Genomic DNA, 23,838 nt, shown 5'->3' with positions numbered 1-23,838 from the left:
TCGGTAGGAAGTGGCTAGTATTCTACTAGGATGACAAGTAAAATAACTTAAGTTCACATTTTTTGACAATGTATTGAATATACCGATTTCTAACGGAAGTTCGTTAACTGTCCTCATCATTCGAAATACTCCCGAGTCACAAAAGTCCCAGCGGTTTAACGCTGAGGATGATTATATATTGCGCTCGTTTCTCACAACCGTACGTATAGTGTTTATCTTTCTTCATAGCAGTTTTCCATTAAAATGTCATTTTGTGTCTGTTCCGGATTTCAGGTTTATATTCAATTGCTATACATGTTTATCTGTTGTGAACAATAAAATATATTCGATCTTTCTCTTCTGTTTGTTTGTTACTGAAATAGTAGACAATATCACTTCGATGTAATGTTCTCATTCCGCTCAGTTTGGTCCCCTTGTTCATCACCGTTTTCTTTCTTTATAACTGACCTTCGTAACAACCCATCTAGCTCTATATTGTGCCAAATTTTGAGAAACAAAATTTATTTTAATGGAGACATCATAACGAGGTTTTAAATTAGATTCGCAAAAATATAAAAAAAAAAAACCTAATTTACACCGCCCCATTTGCAAATCGCAGTGAATTGAACACCATTATAAACTTCTGTGATCCACATTTGATAATTAAATTGTCAGGAGAAACTACATTTAGTTCTTTGATTTATACCGAAAACAGCGTCAAAATTGTTCAAGAAATAACTTCGCAGCAATTATTATTGCAAGAGAAATACATGAATAGAAAAATTAATTTATATAATATATTATATATGCAGTTTTGTGTGTTTCATGTAAGAAGTGCCGTTTTGAAGTAAACACTATTTTAAAACACCTTATGCATGAACGCTTTAAATGTATTCAATTGTATGATAAATATATATGCGTTTCCGGAATTTTAATTATTGATTGTTTTGTTTATTATATTTCCTCCTAAAACCGGAAGCACGTGTATGAAGTGTTGTGTTTACAGTTTTGCTGGTAAGTCGATGTTTCATCTTCAGTTAGAACCAAACAGATATGGTGGTCAAGCATACAACATGTTCTGTAATATGTCATTGAGTTCTCAAATTTGTATAATAACAGTAGCTGTGAAATTATCTCGTTTTTATTTCTTTTTGAAATGATTAGATCTTGACACCGTGGTTGGAGCACACTTGCAGATTTTTAGAGGAGATGATGTTCTGCACATGTGGCAAAACGCATCTTCTATTGACTAAAGTCAGGGGTAAAAATATATTTACAAAACCCTGATGATCTCATGACAAATTCACAAGGGACCTGCATATTATCCAGTGATCAGCCATTAGGAGATCAACCGTTTGGGTCCTCCTTCTAAAACAAATCTCCAAGTTTGGTAGGGAGATACCGAAGATGACCAATGATGTCATTGAACTCTTGCTCAGCAGGACATCTTGCCGTTATGTCTTAATTTCTGTCTGACAGATATCCCACAAAAGAGCCGAGCTATCATACAATTGAAATCCTGTTCAAGTTAAGAAATTCCTCACAATTTGTTCAGTATTTATGATACTAAAACTCTCATGTACAAGTTTAAAGCGATTAAATCATGGGTCCCTAGAGTTTTAAACAGCTGTCGCCAATACCAACAGTATTGCATGGTGACAGGTGTTTTTACTGTCTATAGATGAGATATTTTGCGATAAGACATTTCTAAAATACTTCAAATCTTTTGATACTTGCAGAATGATAATAAAGTTTATTTACAGTTTTGTTTTAAATATTTTTATTTTGTGATGTCAATTTAAAATTCTGAATCGAGAATTCATGGTCGAGGCATCTGCTCCACCATTACTTCCTATCCAGGCCACCCAGTCTCTACCCAAGAAGATGGTGGTGAGTACCTGGTTTGTATATAAGGGCATCAGACATGTAGGTAACGCCTTATAAGTTGATACATGTACTAACACTTGCCATATATAGATAATACCTTTCAGTTTGACCATCACATGCGTAAAAATGTGATGTACTATTTGATGGGTGTCTCATGTTGACAGGGCAGAAGCAATGGTAAAGAGGTCTGAAATTGTTTTCTTCTTATAAAACATCTTCATGTATACACATGCACATTTTGTTTGTGTTCATTATTCACACTTTTATCTTGTAGTTGAATCAACAGAATGGTGAGAAAAAAGATTGACAATCGCTTAAGGATCCTAATAGAAAATGGAGTGGCGGAGAAGCATCGCTCCATGTTTGTGGTTGTCGGTGATCATGGCCGAGACCAGGTACTGATGTAGCTACAGTTCTTGTCACAGAAAACACCAAGTTTTGAAAAATATGTTGAAGATATAAATGTCTTGAAATTGATTCTGACTCAAAAATGTTTGTTATAATGAGCTTGGACAATGTTGATAGATATATTTTTCATAGTTCAAAAATAGTTATTTGGTACACACTGTAACACAGTTTCATTCAAGAGACTTTTTTCATTGTAAAATGAAGCCTTTTTTGTATCAAACAGTTAGTACTGTTACTGTAATTTTAAATCACATCACTAATGTATTTCTTTATTTATCTCAGACTATACATAAGATCAAATCACCGATGATGTATACTTATGAACAATGTCATATATGTTTTGTCTTGTCTTGTAAAAAAAAAAATCAAAACAAACATCACTGATGATGGATTTTGTTGATATATTCTTCAATCGTATACAAAAGTTACATCTGACTGTCTTCATGTATTTCTTTATCTTGGTCCATTAATAAGATCCCATTACATTTGATATGTGTTGTTTATTTTAGACTGTTGATAATGTTACACATCACTGTTGTTTTAATCTATCCTAGATTGTTATCCTTCACCACATGCTGTCCAAGGCAGTAGTTAAGACCCGACCAACTGTTCTATGGTGCTACAAGAAAGAACTAGGATTTAGCAGGTTGGTATAGGGCAACTACCTAGTAATACTTGCCCTATTTGCCCAAGATGAGTCTGGTAGGGAGTGGGGGGATAGAGGTAGAATGATTACAGAACTTTTCCCCCAAATTTAAATCAATTTATACACATGAATTGTTATTTTCAAATATGTCTACAGATCTGTAAAACCATGTGAACAAAGGTGTGACAGGGCTAGAAATGATTTTATTATATTAAATTTTAAAACCACTAATCAGTTAGGCTAGTAGTTTCCAATTTCACTAGCCTTGTGCAAATTCCGCTAACCCAATTTCACTTGTGTCAGACTATCGACCTACACTTATTGACAAGCCCTGGGTGAGCTTAATTTTAGATATTTGCTTAATCACCAATAAAATATAAACATGATTTTGTAAATAATTTTCTTTTGTCAAATTTCATCTTAAACAAAGTATTCAAAACAGTCGTGAACCATTTTGAGTCCTGGACTTGCGTTCTAGATGATGGATATGATTCAGATCTATGATTTTAACTACCAGTACTTGTTTTTAAGGGATACATGTAGGGATGAGTTAATCTTGGGTATAGCCTTATCATATGTTTTCTTTGTCTCTAAACATTTTCTTCAGGTTGGTAAGTATGGATTATGAAAAGTTCTTTTTACACAACTAATAAAATGTTCTATGTGATTTGATGACTAGTACAGTATGTACACTGTCACCTTCATCAGACAAATGACCAGTGAAGCGTATGCACACAAAGGTGTATGACCAAGTATTTTGGAGGAGTTTTGTTAAGTTCTGTCAAATTAAGGGATTGATCCTCCTACTGAGGACTGGTTAACAACGAAGTTCTTTTTACACAACTAATAACATTTTTTATGTGACTTTCCAATGACTAGTACGATATAGCTTCATCAGACAAATGGCCAGTGAAGCGTATGCACACAAAGGTGTAAAATGTGTACGAGTTGTGTTTTCTAAAATTCTTTGTATTCAATATACATTGTATTCAAGATGTGAAGTTAGCAGTATCATGTATTTGTTTTAGTCACAGAAAAAAGAGAATGAAACAGATACAGAGGAAGATCCGGAGCGGTAAACTAGATGTGAAGGAGGACGATCCGTTTGAGCTGTTTGTATCCTCGACAAACATCCGCTACTGTTACTACAATGAGACACACAAGATACTGGGTAGCACGTACGGGATGTGTATATTACAGGTAATTCACAGGAAGACTTCTTCAGGTGTTTGTGTTGGAGTTTGTCACTAGTCTGCTCTCAGGACCCCATGCCATTTTCTTTCTTAATTTTACTTCTTTGGGTTGTGTTTTAAACAATTTAGTAAAAAAAAATTGAAATTTGAAATTCTTGATAAACAGAATTGAACATGATACTAATTCAAATAGAATCCAACCTCATTATCATATTGTCTGATATCACAAATAATCTGTTACTGTTAGAGTTGTCTTAGCAGTTTTATTATAAACCCTGGTGCTGTATAGTGTAATAACACCATTACAATCTCGGGCTGCTACACTAACAGTTTGTATTATGTCACAAGGAACAATACAATAACATGACAAAATCATGGCACACAAACAGAAATGGTGGTGTTTGACTATTTTCCCTTTAACTTTTCAAGTTAAAATGTGTTCAAATTGGCACAAATATATATGCTTTGGTTCAGAATATGATAACCAAATCTCAAACTTAATTCCATTCCATCTGTCTAGGAAACTCACTTAAAGTTCATTATATTGGGAACTAGTTTTGAGATCCTCTATATCTACAAATTTATATGCACTTTAACTCACGTTTGTTTGTTTGAGTGGTATTACGCCGCTTCACTACAGAGTAGTTTGGTTATCCAGGCGATGACAAATCACAAACATCAATCATAAATGTACCATGTTTATTAAGAAGTTTTTTGTCCCAACAATAAGAACCAATGTTTGACAATATTGTGATTCCTCCTTGGTGGTTTAGTACACAGCCCTGGTCATGTTCCTAGTACAGACCCTAGTATTACCTGTTGAACTGATAGAAATTGTTACTTTGCAGGACTTTGAAGCTCTCACTCCCAACCTGCTGGCCAGGACTGTGGAGACGGTGGAAGGGGGAGGGGCTATTGTCATCCTTCTACGGACCATGAAATCTCTCAAGAAGCTCTACACAATGACAATGGTACAGTAATCTCTGCTTGTATACCCCCTATGAAATTATTCATATGTAAACTCCAGGAAGTAAAGCACGACAACTAAGGATAAGAGAATTCACCATTACCCTAGAAGCAAATTTACTCCAAGCATCTTCATGATAGCAACTTTGTACATAACATACTTCTGTGACTCGAAACTTGCAGATAACCAAATTTTGATTTTTGAAAAATCACTGTTTTTGTATAAATATTTTGGGCAAGTCTTTAACATAAATTTGAAATGTTGATTAGTCTCGGAGGGGAAAACATGAGTCCAGGAATTAAGTTATTTCAGTCCTTTTCATGTCAAGGCAATTGGAATCATATCCCCAAGTAATGTTTTGGTCAACCAAGAGAGCTGTTTTCCTCTGTATTTTGCCACAAGAAATAGTTCCCTGGGTTTGAGGATATCATTTTGACTGTTTCATGAAAAGGGATGAAGTAACTGTATTTTGTTAAATGTATTTCTAGTCAATGTTTTAATAATGGCACAACAGATACGTTTATGATACAGAATTATACATGAATGTCCCCTTAACCCTTTCACCACTATGTAACTTTAGTAGACTCTACCATGCATTGATATGGATGAGTCCATTATGGTCTACAGTGTTGAAAGGGTTAAAGTTTCTAGTGTCGAAGTATTACTCTACCTGGAAGCCAAATCTGTATTTACTATTTATTCCATCATTGTAGTACAGCATTGAAAGTATTTTTTTGTCCTAATTGTTTGAAATCAGAACCAAGAATAATAGCTTGCAGGATTTTTTTTCAAGATTTTGAAGTTTTTATATGTATTGTTAAATATTTCAGGATGTCCACGCAAGATACAGAACTGAGTCGCACCAGGATGTTGTTGGCAGATTCAATGAAAGGTTTGCTGTCTACAGATGCTTATCAAATATATCATGATCATAAAAATGGCATTTTTGTAATCCAAATCTGTTAAGTTGGGAAAAAGTTGCTTTCCTGTTAATTTTGAAAACCTTCTTTTTCTTTTTTATAAAGGAAAGAAAGCTTGCTCCATCAATCCTCCTGATTTCAAGTTTATTTCTACTGTTTTTTTCACTGGAAAATGAATACATCTAATGTCCCTTGTATAATTAGATAATAACTAAATATGTTGGATTAACATAATAAATCTCACAGGCATAGTCTACAGAGAAAATGGTGATGAATAATGGTTTGTACATTAGATTTGAGTTCATTATTAATATATTCTTCACCATCGATAATTTGAAGAGCAAGGGGTTCAGTCCTTGGAATGGGAGTGAAATAAATTATTACCAAATTTATCCAGTACACTTCTTAATTTCTAAATTAAAAATCATCCAGGAAATCTTCATCTCATATAAACTAACATTCTAATAAACAGTTGAAATTTGAAAATATGAAGATAATTATATAAATGCTGCAGAAATTATGTAGAGTTGGACTTTATCTATTGTTCACTGTTTTAATTTGTCAGGTTTCTACTGTCGATGATGTCCTGTAAGAACTGTATGGTGATAGACGACCAGTTTAATCTTCTCCCACTCTCGTCTCACATAGTCAACATACAGCCCGTACCATCTAAGTCACTGGTGAGTCTAAATAACTGTCCTCTCACAGACACAGCCCGTACTATCTAAGTCACTGGTAAGTCTAAATAACTGTCCTCTCACAGACACAGCCTGCACCATCTAAGTCACTAGTAAGTCTAAATAACTGTCCTCTCACAGACACCGTCTGTACCATCTAAGTCACTGGTGAGTCTAAATAACTGTCCTCTCACAGACACAGCCTGTACCATCTAATTCACTGGTAAGTCTAAATAACTGTCCTCTCACAGACACAGCCCGTACCATCTAAGTCACTGGTGAGTCTAAATAACTGTCGTCTCACAGACAACATACAGCTCGTACCATCTAATTCACTGGTAAGTCTAAATAACTGTCCTATCACAGACACAGCCCGTACCATCTAAGTCTAAAGAAATATCGTCTCGCAGACAACATAGGGTCCATGTTGGCGTAATCAAAAACTCGCCTCCGATTGGAAGTTTTCATTCAATTCCATGTTACCTCTGACAAGTTTGCATGTCAACAATTTTATTTCAGCACTACAGCATCACAACCAGACAGGATACTATTACAAAACTGTACATATTGTCAGTGACATCAAATGAAGACTAGCTAGGCACACGTGCATATACTACTTCAGTGCGAAGTGGTCAAACAAACAAAAGTCAATCAAAACACTTACTTGTAATCAAAAGCAAAATTAGGTTAAGAATCAAGTAACATTCTCAGAATAATACTTTTTGTGTCGCTTCAGCGACATATAGGAATTACTTTGTCGTCGTCGTCAGTTACTTCGTCCGAAACAAGGTTTCCGTGTGATAACTTTAATTCCCTTTGGTTGATTGAATTCAAACATGGTACTCATATTTCATACCAATATAGCTCGGACGAGTTTGCATGCATTTCGGAAGTTTACATGCATTTTTAGTGGAGTTATGCCCCTTTTATTGCCAAATTAGGGCATTGTGTAGTAAATGCAAGAACTTTTTTTATTTTTTTGATCAATTATTTTACGATAATGCTTGAAGTACTAATGTTCAACATATATTACGTGTTTTTCTGTTGAGTTTCAACTTTCCGCGTTTTGGCATATCACACTTGACATAGCAACGCTGTTCATCGTTTTAGCAGTTAATTTTTGCTTGTTAACGCTAAAAGCGCTGAGCAGTCAACACATTCACTCCTGTAGAATTCTTGTTTTTGTTAATAGTGTTTAAAGTTTGTAGGATATTTTCACTGCAGAATTATATTGAAATTCTTTGTCCAAAGTTTAATTCCATAACACACAAGTCAGAGACAAAGTTGGAGGTCGGCAATTTAGATTAAAATGAATTGCAGTAAAACTGAAATACAAACTCACTTTAACACCAGCCCTCAATTTTGCTAAATCTTTTTTAAAACTCCCTCGGTGGGGGATCTTGATGCCTGTGACCTTGTTTCTTATACAGGAGGATGAGTTGTCCCCAGAACTGCAGGAGTTACGGACCCTTAAGGAGTCGCTACAGGACACACAGCCTGTGGGAGCACTCATCAACACATGTAAAACACTTGACCAGGTGAGGCACCCTCATTACATCCTCAATATCCCCTCGATGCCAAAAGATTAACCAGTCAAGTTAACCTGTCAATCAGACATATCACAAACTCAACAGTATATGTGTTATGGCTTTGACTAAGTATGGATGATGATAAATTCAGACACTCTAGAAGATTTAACAACTGATTTTCCAAAATATATATTATGACTGTATTGAAAATGGATTTCTCTTTATAAGTGTATTAAACATTCATAACTCAAGATATTTTTGTCACATTTAATTAAACAGGTTTGTTTATTCTTTTACTGATTGTTGAGTGTGATTAATTACAAAGATGTTTATAAAAAAAGAATCATGAAAGCATCAATGTTGTTAAATGACTTTGTTTCACAGGGAAAGGCTTTATTGACGTTTGTTGAAGCCATTTCTGAAAAGACGTTGCGGAGCACAGTTGTAATGACTGCAGCAAGAGGACGGGGAAAGTCAGCAGCCCTGGGACTAGCTATAGCCACTGCTGTAGGATTCGGGTAAAGGTTTTATCTTCGACTTGATACGGCTCTAATTTCTCTCTCTAGAATAACCTTTACTAGTGTCAGCAAGCAATTGGTTGGCTAGATACATTCCTTGCTAATTGGTAGGGTAGGAGACCCGTACAATTTTCAATCCGATCCAGGAATAAAACCCTGGCTGTCTTGGTGACAGACAAGTATGTTATCCACTATGCCACCTGACCACCCTGAAGTAAAAGCTTGTTTTAACCATGTACTGACTTCATATAAACTTTGCTTGAATTGACTTATCAGAATTAACTATCTCAATATACCTGGTAATCTAGTTCAAACTTATTCAAATTCATTAAAGTTGAATGCAAAAATACCTTTAAATTTTTTCTGACCTCACTCAAGTTATAAGTGGGTGCAGGTATGTTTGAATCGAATATCAAAACATAGCTCTGTATAAAAAAGGCATAGAAAATATTATTAATGAAACTGTTTTATTTTTTATTCACTAATTAATACTTTTATTTATTTATTTGTGTTTTTAATTTGTTAATTAATATTGTTATTCATTTTGTAGGTATTCAAATATATTTGTCACCGCTCCAAGTCCAGAAAATCTGAAGACCGTATTTGAATTTATTTTCAAGGGATTTGATGCTCTAGAGTACCAGGTGAGTTACCCATATATAGAAAGCTAGTATTTTACAAATCAACAGGCATTTGATAAGAACAAGATAGAGTGTAATTACAGACACGACCAGTTATGACTTAACATGTATTAAATGCTGCATGTTACTTGTCATGATTTTTTTGTTTTCCAAATTTACAGGAGCACTTAGATTATGAGATAATCCAGTCTACAAATCCTGAGTTCAACAAAGCTATTGTACGAGTGAACATCTTCAGGGAACATAGGCAAACAGTTCAGGTAAGATACCAGACGTAAACGTGGGGAAGTCCACCCGTCCTCAGTAAGTACAATCATCACTAGTAAGACCATGCTAAAACTAGATATATAAATACATATAACCGACAACAGTACAACTGAATAACAAACTAAAAAAACAGCATTAACAGAAGTGATAGGGGAGGGGGGTTTAAACAACAGAATGATCTTTACAATCCAATATTGACCCAACTATGGAGCGATAGTTTCGGCCTCTGATAACAAGTTGACTTCCGCACCAAAAGCAAGTACTTGGTAATTCTGTTACTGTCGAGCCACTTGTAACTGGCGGATGAGTGAACATCAAATTGTTCCACTGCTGACAGTCTTATTCTTTTGTGATCTATCCTCATGCAGCGTATTCATTAGGTCACTAATACCTTTAGCTAGACAGATGTATCAAGTCAATACAGAAACAAAGTGTCAATACATGTTCTACTGTTCGTGGAAAAAGAACATTTAACATCTTTTTAACTTATCTGTCTAGAATCCTGTTACGCTATATTGGTCCACATAGATCACACGACATAATAAAGTCTAAATTCTGTCAGTAGTGCTGACCAGATATTAGCTCAGCATCGATTGTGACATCACCATTACCAAACACATCGTTTTACTGTGACTTCTTAATAAAGATCCATGTAAGATTAGTACCCCATCTTCTCAAACCTTCATAGGAGAACGATGTCAATATATGTGTACTGAAGTACAGTACATGGTCGCTAGTTATTTGTTTATGGAGAGTTATACTCACAGGGACTTGACACGTTCCTATGACCCAGAATGAAAAAATAAAAAATGTCCCTGTGGTTATACTGACTGGATATAATATTAATCTAGTAAGTGAGGTTGGTCTATCTACACGATGTATGATTCTATTTTACAGTATATACACCCAGGAGATTCCCATAAGTTGGGACAGGCAGAGCTGGTGTGTATTGATGAAGCTGCAGCCATCCCTCTGCCGTTAGTAAAAAATCTCCTAGGACCCTACTTGGTTTTCATGTCGTCTACAGTCAATGGGTAAGCTGTTTATATGTCTACCTTAATAAAGCATTGTTCTCTGTGGTAAAAAGTATACAACATCATTTGTACTCCTCATTGATTGAAGTTTTGTTGTCATGCAAATGTCATTAAGAGTTTGTTGTCATGGATATGTTAATATTCACAATTTTGTTGTCGCGGAAATGTACTGAATCAGTTTTGTTGCCATAGATATGAGGGAACTGGTCGGTCACTATCACTCAAACTGGTTCAACAGCTCCGACAGCAGTCTGCTACCTACGGTGGGACATCCAAGGAACTACAGAGAACTGCCAACATGACCTCCAAGACAGATTCCGTCTCCTCAGCATCAGGTAGTGTTGACTATGATGTCGTTTGAGTTTATACAACGATTTTATCAGTTTTACAATGACATTTTTTCTTTCACATGATCCATGGTTGGACAAAATAACTATATAAAAATTATGATAAAAGATAAATTGTGCTTTTTCTTACTGAAATTTTGTTTATCCACATCCAAATCTGAGGGAAAGTCAGAGAAAGTCGTCACACAATTCTGATTTAATGAAGAGAAAGAAATGTCAACATTTGGGATGATTGTCCAAAACAAGTGTGTTATATGATAGTGAGTTTTGGACATGTAATATTGCCCATGTTCTGAGATTGTCTCCCTTTCATAGAGATGATTTATATTGTTAACCTGAAAGGCCAAGTGAGCTTATGCCATGGTGCAGTGTCCGTCCGGTGACAACTTTCTACTTTAAATGACTTCTTCAGAATCACCAAGAGGTCATGATGTTTGACCAGTAGCTTCATGTTATGATTTGGTACAAAGTGTGGGATTTGAATGAGTGACCTAAACCAACTTTGGAGGTCAGATGGTGAAAATCAGTTTAAATTGTCCAAGAAAGACTCTTAATGTGTAGAGTTCTATGTAATATAATCTTCCAACTTAGACCCATAATGTAAGGAGTGATGATACTTGAAGGTCACAGATCTAGATGTGAGATGAATAACAGGTGAGCGATACAGGCCCATTGGGCCTCTTGTGTTAGTGATAAGTGTGAAAAAAACACATTTGATCAATGTTCAAAAAATGAAGAGATTTTATTAGGAAATGTGTTTTATTTGACAGTTATTATGCTGACTGACCTTGACAAGGCCCAGTTATAATTGTTTTTTCCAGATTGTATTTTACCATACACTCTATTTCCACAGGTCGTGTTTTACATGAGGTTGTACTGAATGAGTCCATCAGGTACGCCAACGGTGACCCGGTGGAGAAATGGTTAAATGACCTTTTGTGTTTGGATGCGACGTCTGTTCCACGAATAACGTCAGGCTGTCCTCTACCAGAGACATGTGACCTCTATTATGTTAACAGAGATACCTTGTTCTCCTACCACAAGGCATCAGAAGCCTTCCTCCACAGGATCATGTCCCTCTATGTCTCCTCCCATTAGAAGGTACGTTGTATAGTTCAGTCAGGAAGCCTACCTCCACAGGATCATGTACCTCTATGTCTCCACCCATTACAAGGTATGTTGTATAGTTCATGGCCTTCTATGTCACCCAAATTATATGGTCAGTTCTAGAAGTTTGCCTGTCCCATTCCAAGGTAAGTTGTATAGTTCCGTCTGGAGACCTACCTCCACATGATCATGTCCCTCTATGTCTCCACCCATTACAAGGTATGTTGTATAGTTGAGTCTGAAGCCCTACCTGCACAGGATCATGTCCCTCTATTTCTCCTCCCATTACAAGGTACGTTGTATAGTTCATGCCCTTCTGTGTCACCCAAATTATATTGTCAGTTCTAGAAGTTTGCCTGTCCCATTCCAAGGTAAGTTGTATAGTTCAGTCTGGAGGCCTTACTCCACAGGATCATGTCCCCCTATGTCTCCTCCCATTACACGGCAAGGTGTATAGTTCAGTCTGGAGACCTACCTCCACAGGATCATGTACCTCTATGTCTCCACCCATTACAAGGTATGTTGTATAGTTCAGTTAGGAGGCCTACCTCCACAGGAGCATGTCCCTCTATGTCTCCGCCCATTACAAGGTATGTTGTATAGTTCAGTTAGGAGGCCTACCTCCACAGGATCATGTCCATCTATGTCTCCTCCCATTAGAAGGTACGTTGTATAGTTCATGCCCTTCTGTGTCACCCAAATTATATGGTCAGTTCTAGAAGTTTGCCTGTCCCATTCCAAGGTAAGTTGTATAGTTCCGTCTGGAGACCTACCTCCACATGATCATGTCCCTCTATGTCTCCTCCCCTTACAAGGTAAGTTGTATAGGTCAGTCTGGAGGCCTTCCTCCACAGGAGCATGTCCCTCTATGTCTCCTCTCATTACAAGGTAAGTGGTATAGTTCAGTCTGGAGGCCTACCGCCTCAGGATCATGTCCCTCTATGTCTCCTCTCATTACAAGGTAAGTGGTATAGTTCAGTCTGGAGGGCTACCTTCACAGGATCATGTCCCTCTATTTCTCCTCCCATTACAAGGTACGTTGTATAGTTCAGTCTGGAGACCTACCTCCACAGGATCATGGCCCTCTATGTCTCCTCCCATGACAAGGTAAGTTGTATAGTGCAGTCTGGAGGCCTACCTCACAGGATCATGTCCCTCTAGGTCTCCTCCCATTACAAGGAAAGTTGTATAGTTCAGTCTGGAGGGCTACCTCCACAGGATCATGCCCCTTTATGTCTCCTCCCATTACAAGGCAAGTTGTATAGTTCAGTCTGGAGGCCTTTCTCCACAGGATCATGTCCCCCTATGTCTCCTCCCATTACAATGTAAGTTGTATAGTTCAGTCAGGAGGCCTACCTCCACCGGATCATGTCCCTCTATGTCTCCGCCCATTACAAGGTATGTTGTATAGTTCATGGCCTTCTGTGTCACCCAGATTATATGGTCAGTTCTAGAAGTTTGCCTGTCCCATTCCAAGGTAAGTTGTATAGTTCCGTCTGGAGACCTACCTCCACAGGCTCATGTCCCTCTATGTCTCCGCCCATTACAAGGTATGTTGTATAGTTCAGTCAGGAAGCCTACCTCCACAGGATCATGGCCCTCTATGTCTCCTCCCATTACAAGGTACGTTGTATAGTTCATGGCCTTCTGTGTCACCCAAATTATATGGTCAGTTCTAGAAGTTTGCCTGAATGAAGTCTATATTTTACAAAGTATTAATAGTAAGCTAATTATCTAAAAGAAAGTTCTAAATCTTTGCCGAATTGATGCAGCAGTCCTTACACTAATTAGATAGGTAATGCTTTCTGAACTTTGATTTATAGTGATTTGTGTAATTTGATCTATAATGATTTGGGGTTGATAATTATTTGTGGAGTTTGATTATGATGATTTGTGGAGCTTGATTTGTAGTGATTTGTGGATAGTAGATTATAAGATGAAGCCTTGTTACAGAACACTCCCAATGACCTACAGCTGCTGTCAGATGCCCCAGCTCACCATATATTTGCTCTTCTGGGTGGGATCAACCCCGACCAGTCGTCCCTTCCTGAGGTCCTCTGTGTGGTACAGGTAAGCTGATCCAGCACATCAGTAAATTTATAGACAGTATCTTATCAAACAAGAGAATTTCCCCAAGGATCCCTTTGATACCAACCAATGAATAATTTTCACCCTACAGTTTACCTGATAAATGATACAAAGATACATTTGCTTTAAGTTTACTCAAGTAGATTATGATATTAAGATTATTTAGTTCACTCAAGTAGATTATGATATATTATTTGTATTTTCTATATTGTTGTTTTTGTTTACTGACAGGTAAGTCTGGAGGGAGAGATATCCAAAGCGACCATCATGAACAGCTTGTCTCGTGGTGAGAGGGCCTCCGGAGATCTCATTCCATGGACGGTCTCTCAACAGGTAAGCACATCATTCCATGGACGGTCTCCCAACAGGTAAGCACAAAATTCCATGGACGGTCTCTCAACAGGTAAGCACATCATTCCATGGATAGCCTGTCAACATTTAACTCATTTACCCCTGAAGACGCATTTAAACTCTTCCAATTCAAAGGTTGGAATAGTTCATTATGAAATTTCAAACACAAGATTGCTTGCTGTTAATCTAAATGAGTAGTGCCTACTGTTGATTACCTTTTGTACATTGACAATACTCCTCTCACAAACTTCTGACCTGTGAATTGCCTCCTAGGTTTTTGTGCTAATGGTAATCACTCTGTAGACTGGCTTAAACACTGGTGGAGACTTGGTAACCACTCAATGAACCTTTTTTTCTTCTCGGCATTGAAACTGTAACAACCTCGATGGTCAGTTTTGTAGAATCTTTAAGACAAGCGAATTCTTGATCGTGTGACTTACACATCCCATTTTTAACTGGCCTGAAATGATTCTAGCAAAGCCAATGTGAATATGATCATGATTTGATTTTGACAATCACATATATTTGTTTAATAGAGAAAAATGAAGAAAAATGCATGTATCTTTATATTTTGTCACGTATATCAAGACCATATTTTGCCCTTGTTGTAGATTTGGCCTTTTGGCCCTTGCAATAGAAGGCCAATTAAATCAGATGCAAAACATTATGAATCATAGATAATAAGGACAGTAGTTTTTAAACATTCAGAGGGCAAATTCAACACTAAATTTGAACTCAGTTTAGAAATTTTACAGTTTACAATAACTTGTATATATTTATAAAGACCATACTTTCTGTGAGACAGTTTATCATGTTTGTAATATCCATGCAAGTTACAGTCTTTACTTTTATCTCTCTAATTATGTACATATTCTCTACATTGACTTTAATCAAGTAAATTTCTTTCACAGTTCCAAGACCATGACTTCCCCGGATTGTCTGGTGGGAGAATTGTAAGGATAGCTACTCATCCAGATTACCAAGGGGTAAGTTTATATCAGATTACCAAGGGGTAGGTTTATATCAGATTACCAAGGGGTAGGTTTATATCAGATTACCAAGGGGTAGGTTTATATCAGATTACCTAGGGATAAGTTTATGTCAGATTACCATTGAAGAGGTAAATTATATCAGATTACCAGGGGGTACGTTTATATCAGATTACCAAGGGGTAGGTTTATATCAGATTACCAAGGGGTAGGTTTATATCAGATTACCTAGGGATAGGTTTATATCAGATTACCTAGGGGAAAGGTTATGTCAGATTACCAAGGGGTAGGTTTATTTCAGATTACCAAAGAGTATGTTTATGTCAGATTTCCCAGGGTTAAGTTTAGATCAGTTTAATTTAAATGATAGTTCTGTTTTACATAGAAATAGGCAAAGACAATCATGTTACCAAGATTGGCTCTGAAATCTGGCCCAACACCTGAGGACTTAATCCCTGGGGCACATGAAAACAGTTGAGATCCTAGCCCAATAACCGTAAATACAATTGCTGCAAGTGAACTTACATATTGTTCTCTCCATTTAAAAATGGGTGTTTCATATCTTTTTCTTATGTTAAGTTTATTAGTTGACATGATTCAATATTCTTGAATACTTGTGTGCGTAGATGGGGTATGGTACCCGGGCTATGACTTTACTGGAGAAGTACTACGAGGGGAACATCCCAAACCTGTTGGAAACTGTGGAGGAAACAGAAACGGAGATCTCCACTGTTGGTGATGAGGTAAGATGACCATTGATTTCTCTGGAATTCATTTCATGTATCTAGTTCTGAAATAATGACCTGATCTTGTCCCTAATTACAAGGTTGTTCAGTATTAGATAAAGTTATATTAAATTGTTCATACTTATGTTAGTGTTATGATATGAAATCTTGGTATTTGATACTGAATTTGGACAATGTGTCACATTGTATTATTCAAAATTGAATTCAGCAATAACAAGTCTGAATGATTTTGAAGTTTCTGAATACAAAAGCCATCAATGAATAAAAGAATTTGAAAATGAAAGGATCTGTATTGGAAACATCGACCGATTCTTTTCAAAAGGTTGTCTTGAATTTTTCTGCCATACACTTGTTTCAAATGAACTATCCATGTGTTTGACAGGATGTGAATTTATTGGAAGAAAGAATTAAACCTAAGAAAAACCTGCCACCACTGTTGCTAAAATTGAGTGAGAGAAAACCTGAAAAACTGGATTACCTGGGTGTGTCTTTCGGACTTACAGCTAATCTACTCAAGTAAGCCTGCAGTTAGGACCGGTAACACTTTTCTGTACACATCAATATATTAGCGGTGATAATTACTTACAGGTATCCTCTCTAGTCATTCTGGAGTGAGGTCCTAAAAAATAGTTCCGTCCTACATTGCGTATTAGGCATTCCTTCTCTTATTTAAAGTCTGCTGGTCAGACTCAGAAAACGAATCTGTACAAGTTTGTGGGTTTCTACTTGTAAGATGGGCATTACATTCTGTAGTTCATAGAAATAAACCTTTTTATCACATAATGTACTGTGTTATCCAGTGTATATACCCATGTCATATATGTTTGTGTAGTAATATGACCTATCAGCCGTGTGATCGGTTGTAAGTTTCAATTGTTTCAATTGTGAGGTCATGCCTAGGACAAGTACATGACGTCACAGACTTACGCACTGGAGTCAAAATGGCGTTTTTTTTAAATTTCAAGGTTGCATGAAAATTGACGTGTTACACGAATAGATGCTACAAACCTTGATTATGTGATAATAATCGCCCGAGACTCGCTAAATTGAAAAATTCTGAAGACTCGTTTCATAAATCTCATATGAAATGTTAACTCATGTAAGATCATACATATATATGTTTTTCTCATTGAAGGTTTTGGAAGAAATCAAAGTTCACTCCTGTTTACTTGAGACAAACAGCAGTAAGTAATATTTCTGTTCTCATAATTTAAATGAAATTGTTTAAACAATTACTGCATGCTCGATTATTTGATTTTGTCTGCACTTAAAAAGAAGGGAGACCCATTCTTTCAGTACTGATTTTTCTTGTTCTTCCTTTTCTACTAGCTGGGTAATAGTTCTTTAAACCTTTTGAAATGATCTCCATGAAATCTAATGTGTACATTCATAAACCACAGAAGGTGTGCAGTGTACTGAAATTAGGTCACAGTGACTTTCACCATAAGTCAAAGGTCAAAAACAGATAGTCTGTCCCTTTTATCTGCAAGTGCTTATACGTTAATCATCAGACTCAGTGATGAAAGTGCCTATCAGAGTGTTCTCCCTTGTAAGGTGGTCCCATGTTTTTTCATTTAGAGCTTTATTAAAAAAAAAATGAGATAGAAATTTTAGCTGACATAAGAGTAGTCATCCTTGAAAGTGTCTTTCCTCCATATACTTCCCGGCTCTCCACTGTGTAATGAGTAAATGTGGGTTACAGAACGACCTGACCGGAGAGCACTCGTGTATCATGCTGAAGATGTTGAACGAGTCTGAGGAGGAGGATGAAGAGGACAAGAGGACAGATTCTTGGCTGTGTGCCTTTTGGAAAGGTGAGAGACAATCGTAAACATTTGAATCCTGTAATCTTTGTAAGAAAAAAACCAACCTTGAAATGTTTATTATTGGCACAATAACATGTATCAATATTTGTTTTATCTTGTCCCCCATCAGTCCCAAGGTCAAGAATGTTTGAAATTGTCTGCGATGATAGATTTAGAAGCCAGTGCTACTCCTGGAAGGGAATTCTGTCAAACCTCTAAACAGTCTTATAATAATAACTTTAATATTTACTGTTCTTCTCATAGCGACCCTTCATGGCGTGCTATATTATATTATGCTAAATTAGAAGAAAATGTAGAAGTATAGATAAAGTATGGCAGCCTTAAATATTTTGTTTTGCTAGGAATAACACAAAATACAATTGATTCACAGTACTGTTTACATGTCCTCATATAAACACTTGTTTTGATTTAGATTTCCGGCGGAGGTTTGTGTCTCTGATGTCCTACCAGTTTAAGAACTTCACCCCTGCCTTGGCTCTGAGTATACTTCAACAGAAACACTTCAAAAAAGCTGCCAAAGGTACTGTACCATGCTCATTTGTAGGTGTATTAAGTAGAACATTTCAAAAAAGCTCTCAATTAATAGGTTGACTATGGAAAGTGTGTCCGACCATTATGATGTATTTCTGCTTTAGTTTTTCAGTGTGATGATCTAAAGAATTTACAGAACAGTAAATCTGTTTGAAATCCAAGCGTTGATTTTTTTCCATATTGTATGCATGGCTCCAATTATTGGCTAGGTGCAAGTTTATTTTCCCTTGATATAAACTTTATTTTGTTTCTTTTCGTGTTTACAGTATAATATGATGCAAAACATAATTGCGGTAATAGGGTCTGGAAACAAGTCTTACAACTGATATAAATCCATCTCTATGTAATGCATGTATGTGCATTTGCCTTCGTTTGACCAGGTACAATGTCCAAGAGAGACCTTGACCTGTACCTGAGTAACTATGACCTGAAGCGGCTGGAGCTGTACTCCCAGAACATGGTGGACTACCATCTAGTGATGGACCTCCTACCCACCATTGCTCGTCTCTTCTTCCTTGACCAGGCTGACATCCACCTCTCCGCCGTACAGTCGGTCAGTGTTTATATATACGAATCAATATTTATTACATATTTAAATAGAATTTTAAGTCTATAAGGCCTAAAGAGTAATGTTAAAACAAATCATATAATAAACAGAAAAAATTAACTTGTCTTAAACATATCGTGTGGAGAAATAGTTCAAAGAGGAATTTTCTTTAAGCAGAACCAAAGTTATGCATTTTATACCACACATGAAAAAAGGGGTTATGTGAAGTTGCTGACATGGAAAAAGATTGACCATTGTGTTACTAGATTGTAATTGCAGACTATCCTGATGTAGGATGTGTGTTACACTGTATAAAAACAGGTTATTCCTGGTAGGTTTTGCTACATTGTATGTTTAAAGCTATCCTGAATTCTCTAGCTATCCTGATGCAGGAGTTTTACTTCATTGTAGGCTATCCTACTGGGCATGGGACTACAGCACAAGACTGTGGATGAGTTAGAGAAAGACCTTGACCTTCCTTCCAGTCAGCTGTTGGGACTCTTCAGCAGAGTTATACGCAAGATTGTCCAGGTAATTAGCATGCACATCGTCTTTCTTACTTGGGTGAATGACAAATTTAAAGAAGTATTGTGACCGTGATTACATTTGAAATATTTGATAAAGGTGTTTGCTTCTGTAAACTGATCGGAATTCATCATAATAGTATGGATATTTTGAATAAAAACAGCAACATGAAAAGTAATGTTTTCTTCATACACTAAGTTTATTTACCCATTTTAGGTAAAGGAAAAAACAAATCTGTTTCACCTCAAGTAGGGAGAGGTTTTAGTGGAGGAGACAAATACTAATGATGGACAAGAGACAAAAAATAAGCCCTTGGAATAATTTTTAACTTTTTGACCTCTGTAAAGCCTCGGTTTAGATATTGAGATAGTGCTGTCTACCTCATACAGGCCTTACAGATCCTATTGATCTTCCAGGAGAGCATTTGTAAAATAATGATAAGGAATGTTGTCACATTTATACTAAAGTGATACCAAAATGGTAGTTGACATGAAAAACATTAATTTCACACACACACAAAACTGGGAAGAAAGGCGCGTTTACTATGCACACACTAATTGTGAACTTTTTTTTATAATGAGGTAATAATTTTGTCCATTTACAAGGGATGTCTCTTGAACAACATAAAATATCTTATGTCCCCAAGAGTTTGAACTGTAATTATTCTGGAGCTCAATGAAAAATGAGATATTTCCATATTTATGATTCAAGGATACAGAAATCAGATTTTGAACACTAAATCAGATGGAACCTATCTTAGAGTTTCAATTTCTTTTTTTTTGTTATCCAATCAATAACTAATGAGTAAACTTACCTAAAGTTTCATGTCTTGATTCAGCAATTCAGTGAGATAGTGGAGACAGACATAGCCAAGGACATGGTGGAGCGGAAAGAAATCACCATGGAACCCGTCAGACAGACAATGGAAGAGGATCTGGTAAGGGGCATAACTCCTATATTACTATGGCAGATTTTGATTGTACTTAGGATAACGGCTGACTCCTTGCTTTGCAGCGCTAGAGGGAATTTCCCTTTCGCTCGGTGGTAGAGCATTCGACTAGGTAGTCTGGGGTCTCGGTTCAAACCACAGTGAAACCACATTACTCTCTTTCCTGTCACATTCTTCACCCAAAGTAGGACTTCTTTCCTTCTAGTGGATAAACTAGGGGTACATTCGCGTTACCGGTTGAAACGGTTGAACCTGTAAAGAAAACGACAGGTATAGATTTGGACCGAGGCTGACTTCAGAAAAATTTGGTACGTGTAGATTGAGGGGTCCAGACGTACCTGACCGAAACTAAAATGCTGACTATTGCCAATTTGCGTTATTTCTTTCTTAAACAATGTCAAGTCACATGTAGTTTTTAAGTTACGTTATGTAATTCAGTGGACGGATGAAAGAAGGTCATGATATTCTTGAAACACTGTTTTTTATTCTCCGAAACTGTGGATTTTTAGCTCTGCTTATAGAACGGTCCAAGTGTGTTTGTTTATCGTGGAAAATTTCTGCATCACACATACCGTTTCAACCGGGAAACGCGAATGTAGCCTAGATGTATAGCTTTAAGCTTCTACTATGTAATTCTGATTTGTTTAGAGATTTTGAACCAGAATATATGGTTTCCTTCGGACTGATTCCAATTTATTGTGAGATAAGAGGAGTTATTTTAACCATATATGAATGCTGTTGAAGTAAGAGAAAGGGATTTGCTGGTAGTTTTGTCCATGTTGTCATCAATAGAAGCTTAATATTTCATCAGTATGTATAATATAAAATAAGATAATGGTTAGAACCATTGTGAAACATTTAGATCAGAACTAAAATAAACACAAATAATAATGTGATTTGTTTTTCACTAAAATAAGATCAAGTGGAGCAACAAAATTTAAAAATTGTGTGCTCCTTGTTTAATTGTTACCAGTAGTAGATCGGCCTTCTCCTGACAATGGCTACCATGGTATACCTATTGTACTAACAATTCATCATAACATTCATCTGTAATATATATATATATATATACATGTTCCTTTTTAAATGACAAAAAGGAATTGTCAAAAATTAAAACAAAAGTGTAGTCTTTCAAGTAAGTTTTCAGTATAGTGAGTAAGTACATAATGATGAATTTAAGTCATTGTTGGAAATTATTTTCACTGAAAAACATTTATTTATTTTTATTTCAGGAGGAGGGAGCAGAAGATGAGAAGAAGAAACAACAGAAGAAGGACCTGGCGGTGATGAAGGATGTCGACCTGTCCGAGTTTGAGATCCAGGGCACAGAACAGGACTGGAACAAAGTCCTTACCGGCAAGAGCGGTAGAGGGCTTGTTAGCATTAAAAGGTAACTTTACAATTAGGTTAAATAGTTACTTGTTATAACTGACTTATAATAACTTACATCCAAATAGTTTATGTGTCTTTATCATTAGGGTACTGATGAGCATTTTCGGCATGATATATTTCTGCTAACTTTGCAAGTTTGAGTTTTTTTGTAAAATATTGAAACCTGCAAGTGTAAAAGATTTGGGAAAACAGATAATTACTTCATGGGGATAAGCCTGAGCAGGTTTGGGAATATTTAAAGCAGGCATATGGATATATCATGTGTTTCACTACTAGTGCCACCTAAATCAAACGGATTGTGACAAACTTATCCTCCACTAACAAAAAATAACAAGGGTGAAGCATTAAGAAAAGCTATAGTTAGAAAAAGGTAAACTTTCTTTATTTAACAACAATTAGGAAACAAGTTATTTCAACTTATATTAATCACTCTTGTTGGCCCTGATGTTAACGCATGGGGGTCTTATTGTGGGAGGAAACCGGAGTACCCGGAGAAAACGCATGTGGTCGGACAAGTGAACCAATACATTTACATGTCCGATCGGGGAATCTTGGTGAAAGGCTAGTAGGATATCCAGGTGAAAGGCTAGTGGGCTATCCACTGTGCCACCCAACAACCCTAGCTATAGTTCCTATTACTACTAAAAATAAGTGAAATTCTTCTATTTGTGATATTTTTGTGATAACTCCATAGGAGTTTAGCTAATGTGAGAAGTTGTTTTGGGGGAGGAGGAGGGGGGATTTACTGAAATAAAAACAATATCTGCATACAAAAGTCGTATTGTTTAAGTCATTCAATTCTTTTTTTTGCAGTGGATTTAAGAAAAGGAAAATGGAAGAGGCAAAACAAAAGGAGCAGAAACCAGTAGACAATGAGGATGTGCCTCCAGAATTTAAAAAGAAAAAGAAACATCACAACAAAAAGTTCAATAAATCTTAACAAATACTGTATTGACTGTAAATATTGATGATTTCATGGTGACGTTGTCGTTAGATCCAGTCAATTATTGTGATATAGATGTCTGTGTTAGCCACAATTCAGTTTAAAACAAATGTTAGTAGATTCTGTATTCACTGTAAATATTGATGATTTCATGGTGACGTTGTCATTAGATCCAGTCAAATATTGTGATATAAATATTTGTTTTAGCCACAATTCAGTTTAAAACAAATGTTAGTAGATTCTGTATTCACTGTAAATATTGATGATTTCATGGTGACGTTGTCATTAGATCCAGTCAACTATTGTGATATAAATGTCTGATTTAGCCACAATTCAGTTGAAAACAAATGTTAGTAGAAAGATTTTAAATAAGGTTTTAACATTAAAGTCATCTGTCGCCTATCTGATTCATTACTTACTGAAATTGATACACAATCTGTTGGCTGTACATTAACCTTGAAATGAACACGGACGAGACAAGGAAGAGCTGTTAAAGAGACGTTTATTGTTTTACTGGGTTATCTAAGATAACCTTTATACACACTTGACAATGTCTATGAATAAAATCATAAACATGAAGTAATTTTGTTATGGTCTTTTATTGATTCACATAGTTTGTACATGTATATGGAATTTTTGTCAGTTTGTTAATTTCAGGTTGACTTTCAATTTTTCCAGAAACCAATTTAACACAGGGGATAGGTATCTATACATTTGCAAAAAAATGAATATATTTAAGGAAATGTATTTAAGTGAAACTTCTAGATTGCTTCCTACTCCTGTAGCATAAGAGGCTGCTGGTTCCGCCTTTTTTCTATCGGATATAAGTTT

General features: G+C 36.2%; 1 protein-coding gene across 1 annotated transcript; it reads left to right on the top strand.

Annotated features, from left to right (window-relative positions):
• Positions 1–937: 937 nt before the first annotated feature.
• LOC110459943 (RNA cytidine acetyltransferase-like) lies at positions 938–23,580 on the top strand. Its single transcript, XM_021512471.1, is given in 27 exon segments — positions 938–993; positions 2,141–2,261; positions 2,829–2,920; positions 3,949–4,120; positions 4,962–5,084; positions 5,911–5,972; positions 6,566–6,680; positions 8,108–8,215; positions 8,591–8,724; positions 9,275–9,368; positions 9,527–9,625; positions 10,530–10,666; positions 10,859–11,001; positions 11,867–12,114; positions 14,074–14,190; positions 14,440–14,541; positions 15,471–15,545; positions 16,175–16,291; positions 16,677–16,810; positions 17,430–17,478; positions 17,997–18,108; positions 18,533–18,640; positions 19,032–19,204; positions 19,610–19,729; positions 20,562–20,660; positions 21,905–22,062; positions 22,878–23,580. Coding segments are annotated over 26 exon segments (3,126 nt in total). The 5' UTR covers positions 938–993; positions 2,141–2,153; the 3' UTR covers positions 23,005–23,580.
• The last annotated feature ends 258 nt before the right edge of the window (positions 23,581–23,838 follow it).

This window comes from Mizuhopecten yessoensis, unplaced genomic scaffold (assembly GCF_002113885.1).
Source record: "Mizuhopecten yessoensis strain PY_sf001 unplaced genomic scaffold, ASM211388v2 scaffold10275, whole genome shotgun sequence".
NCBI classification, from domain to species: domain Eukaryota; kingdom Metazoa; phylum Mollusca; class Bivalvia; order Pectinida; family Pectinidae; genus Mizuhopecten; species Mizuhopecten yessoensis.
The sequence above is the reverse complement of the archived record's forward strand: the minus strand, read 5'-3'. Positions and strand labels throughout refer to the sequence as shown.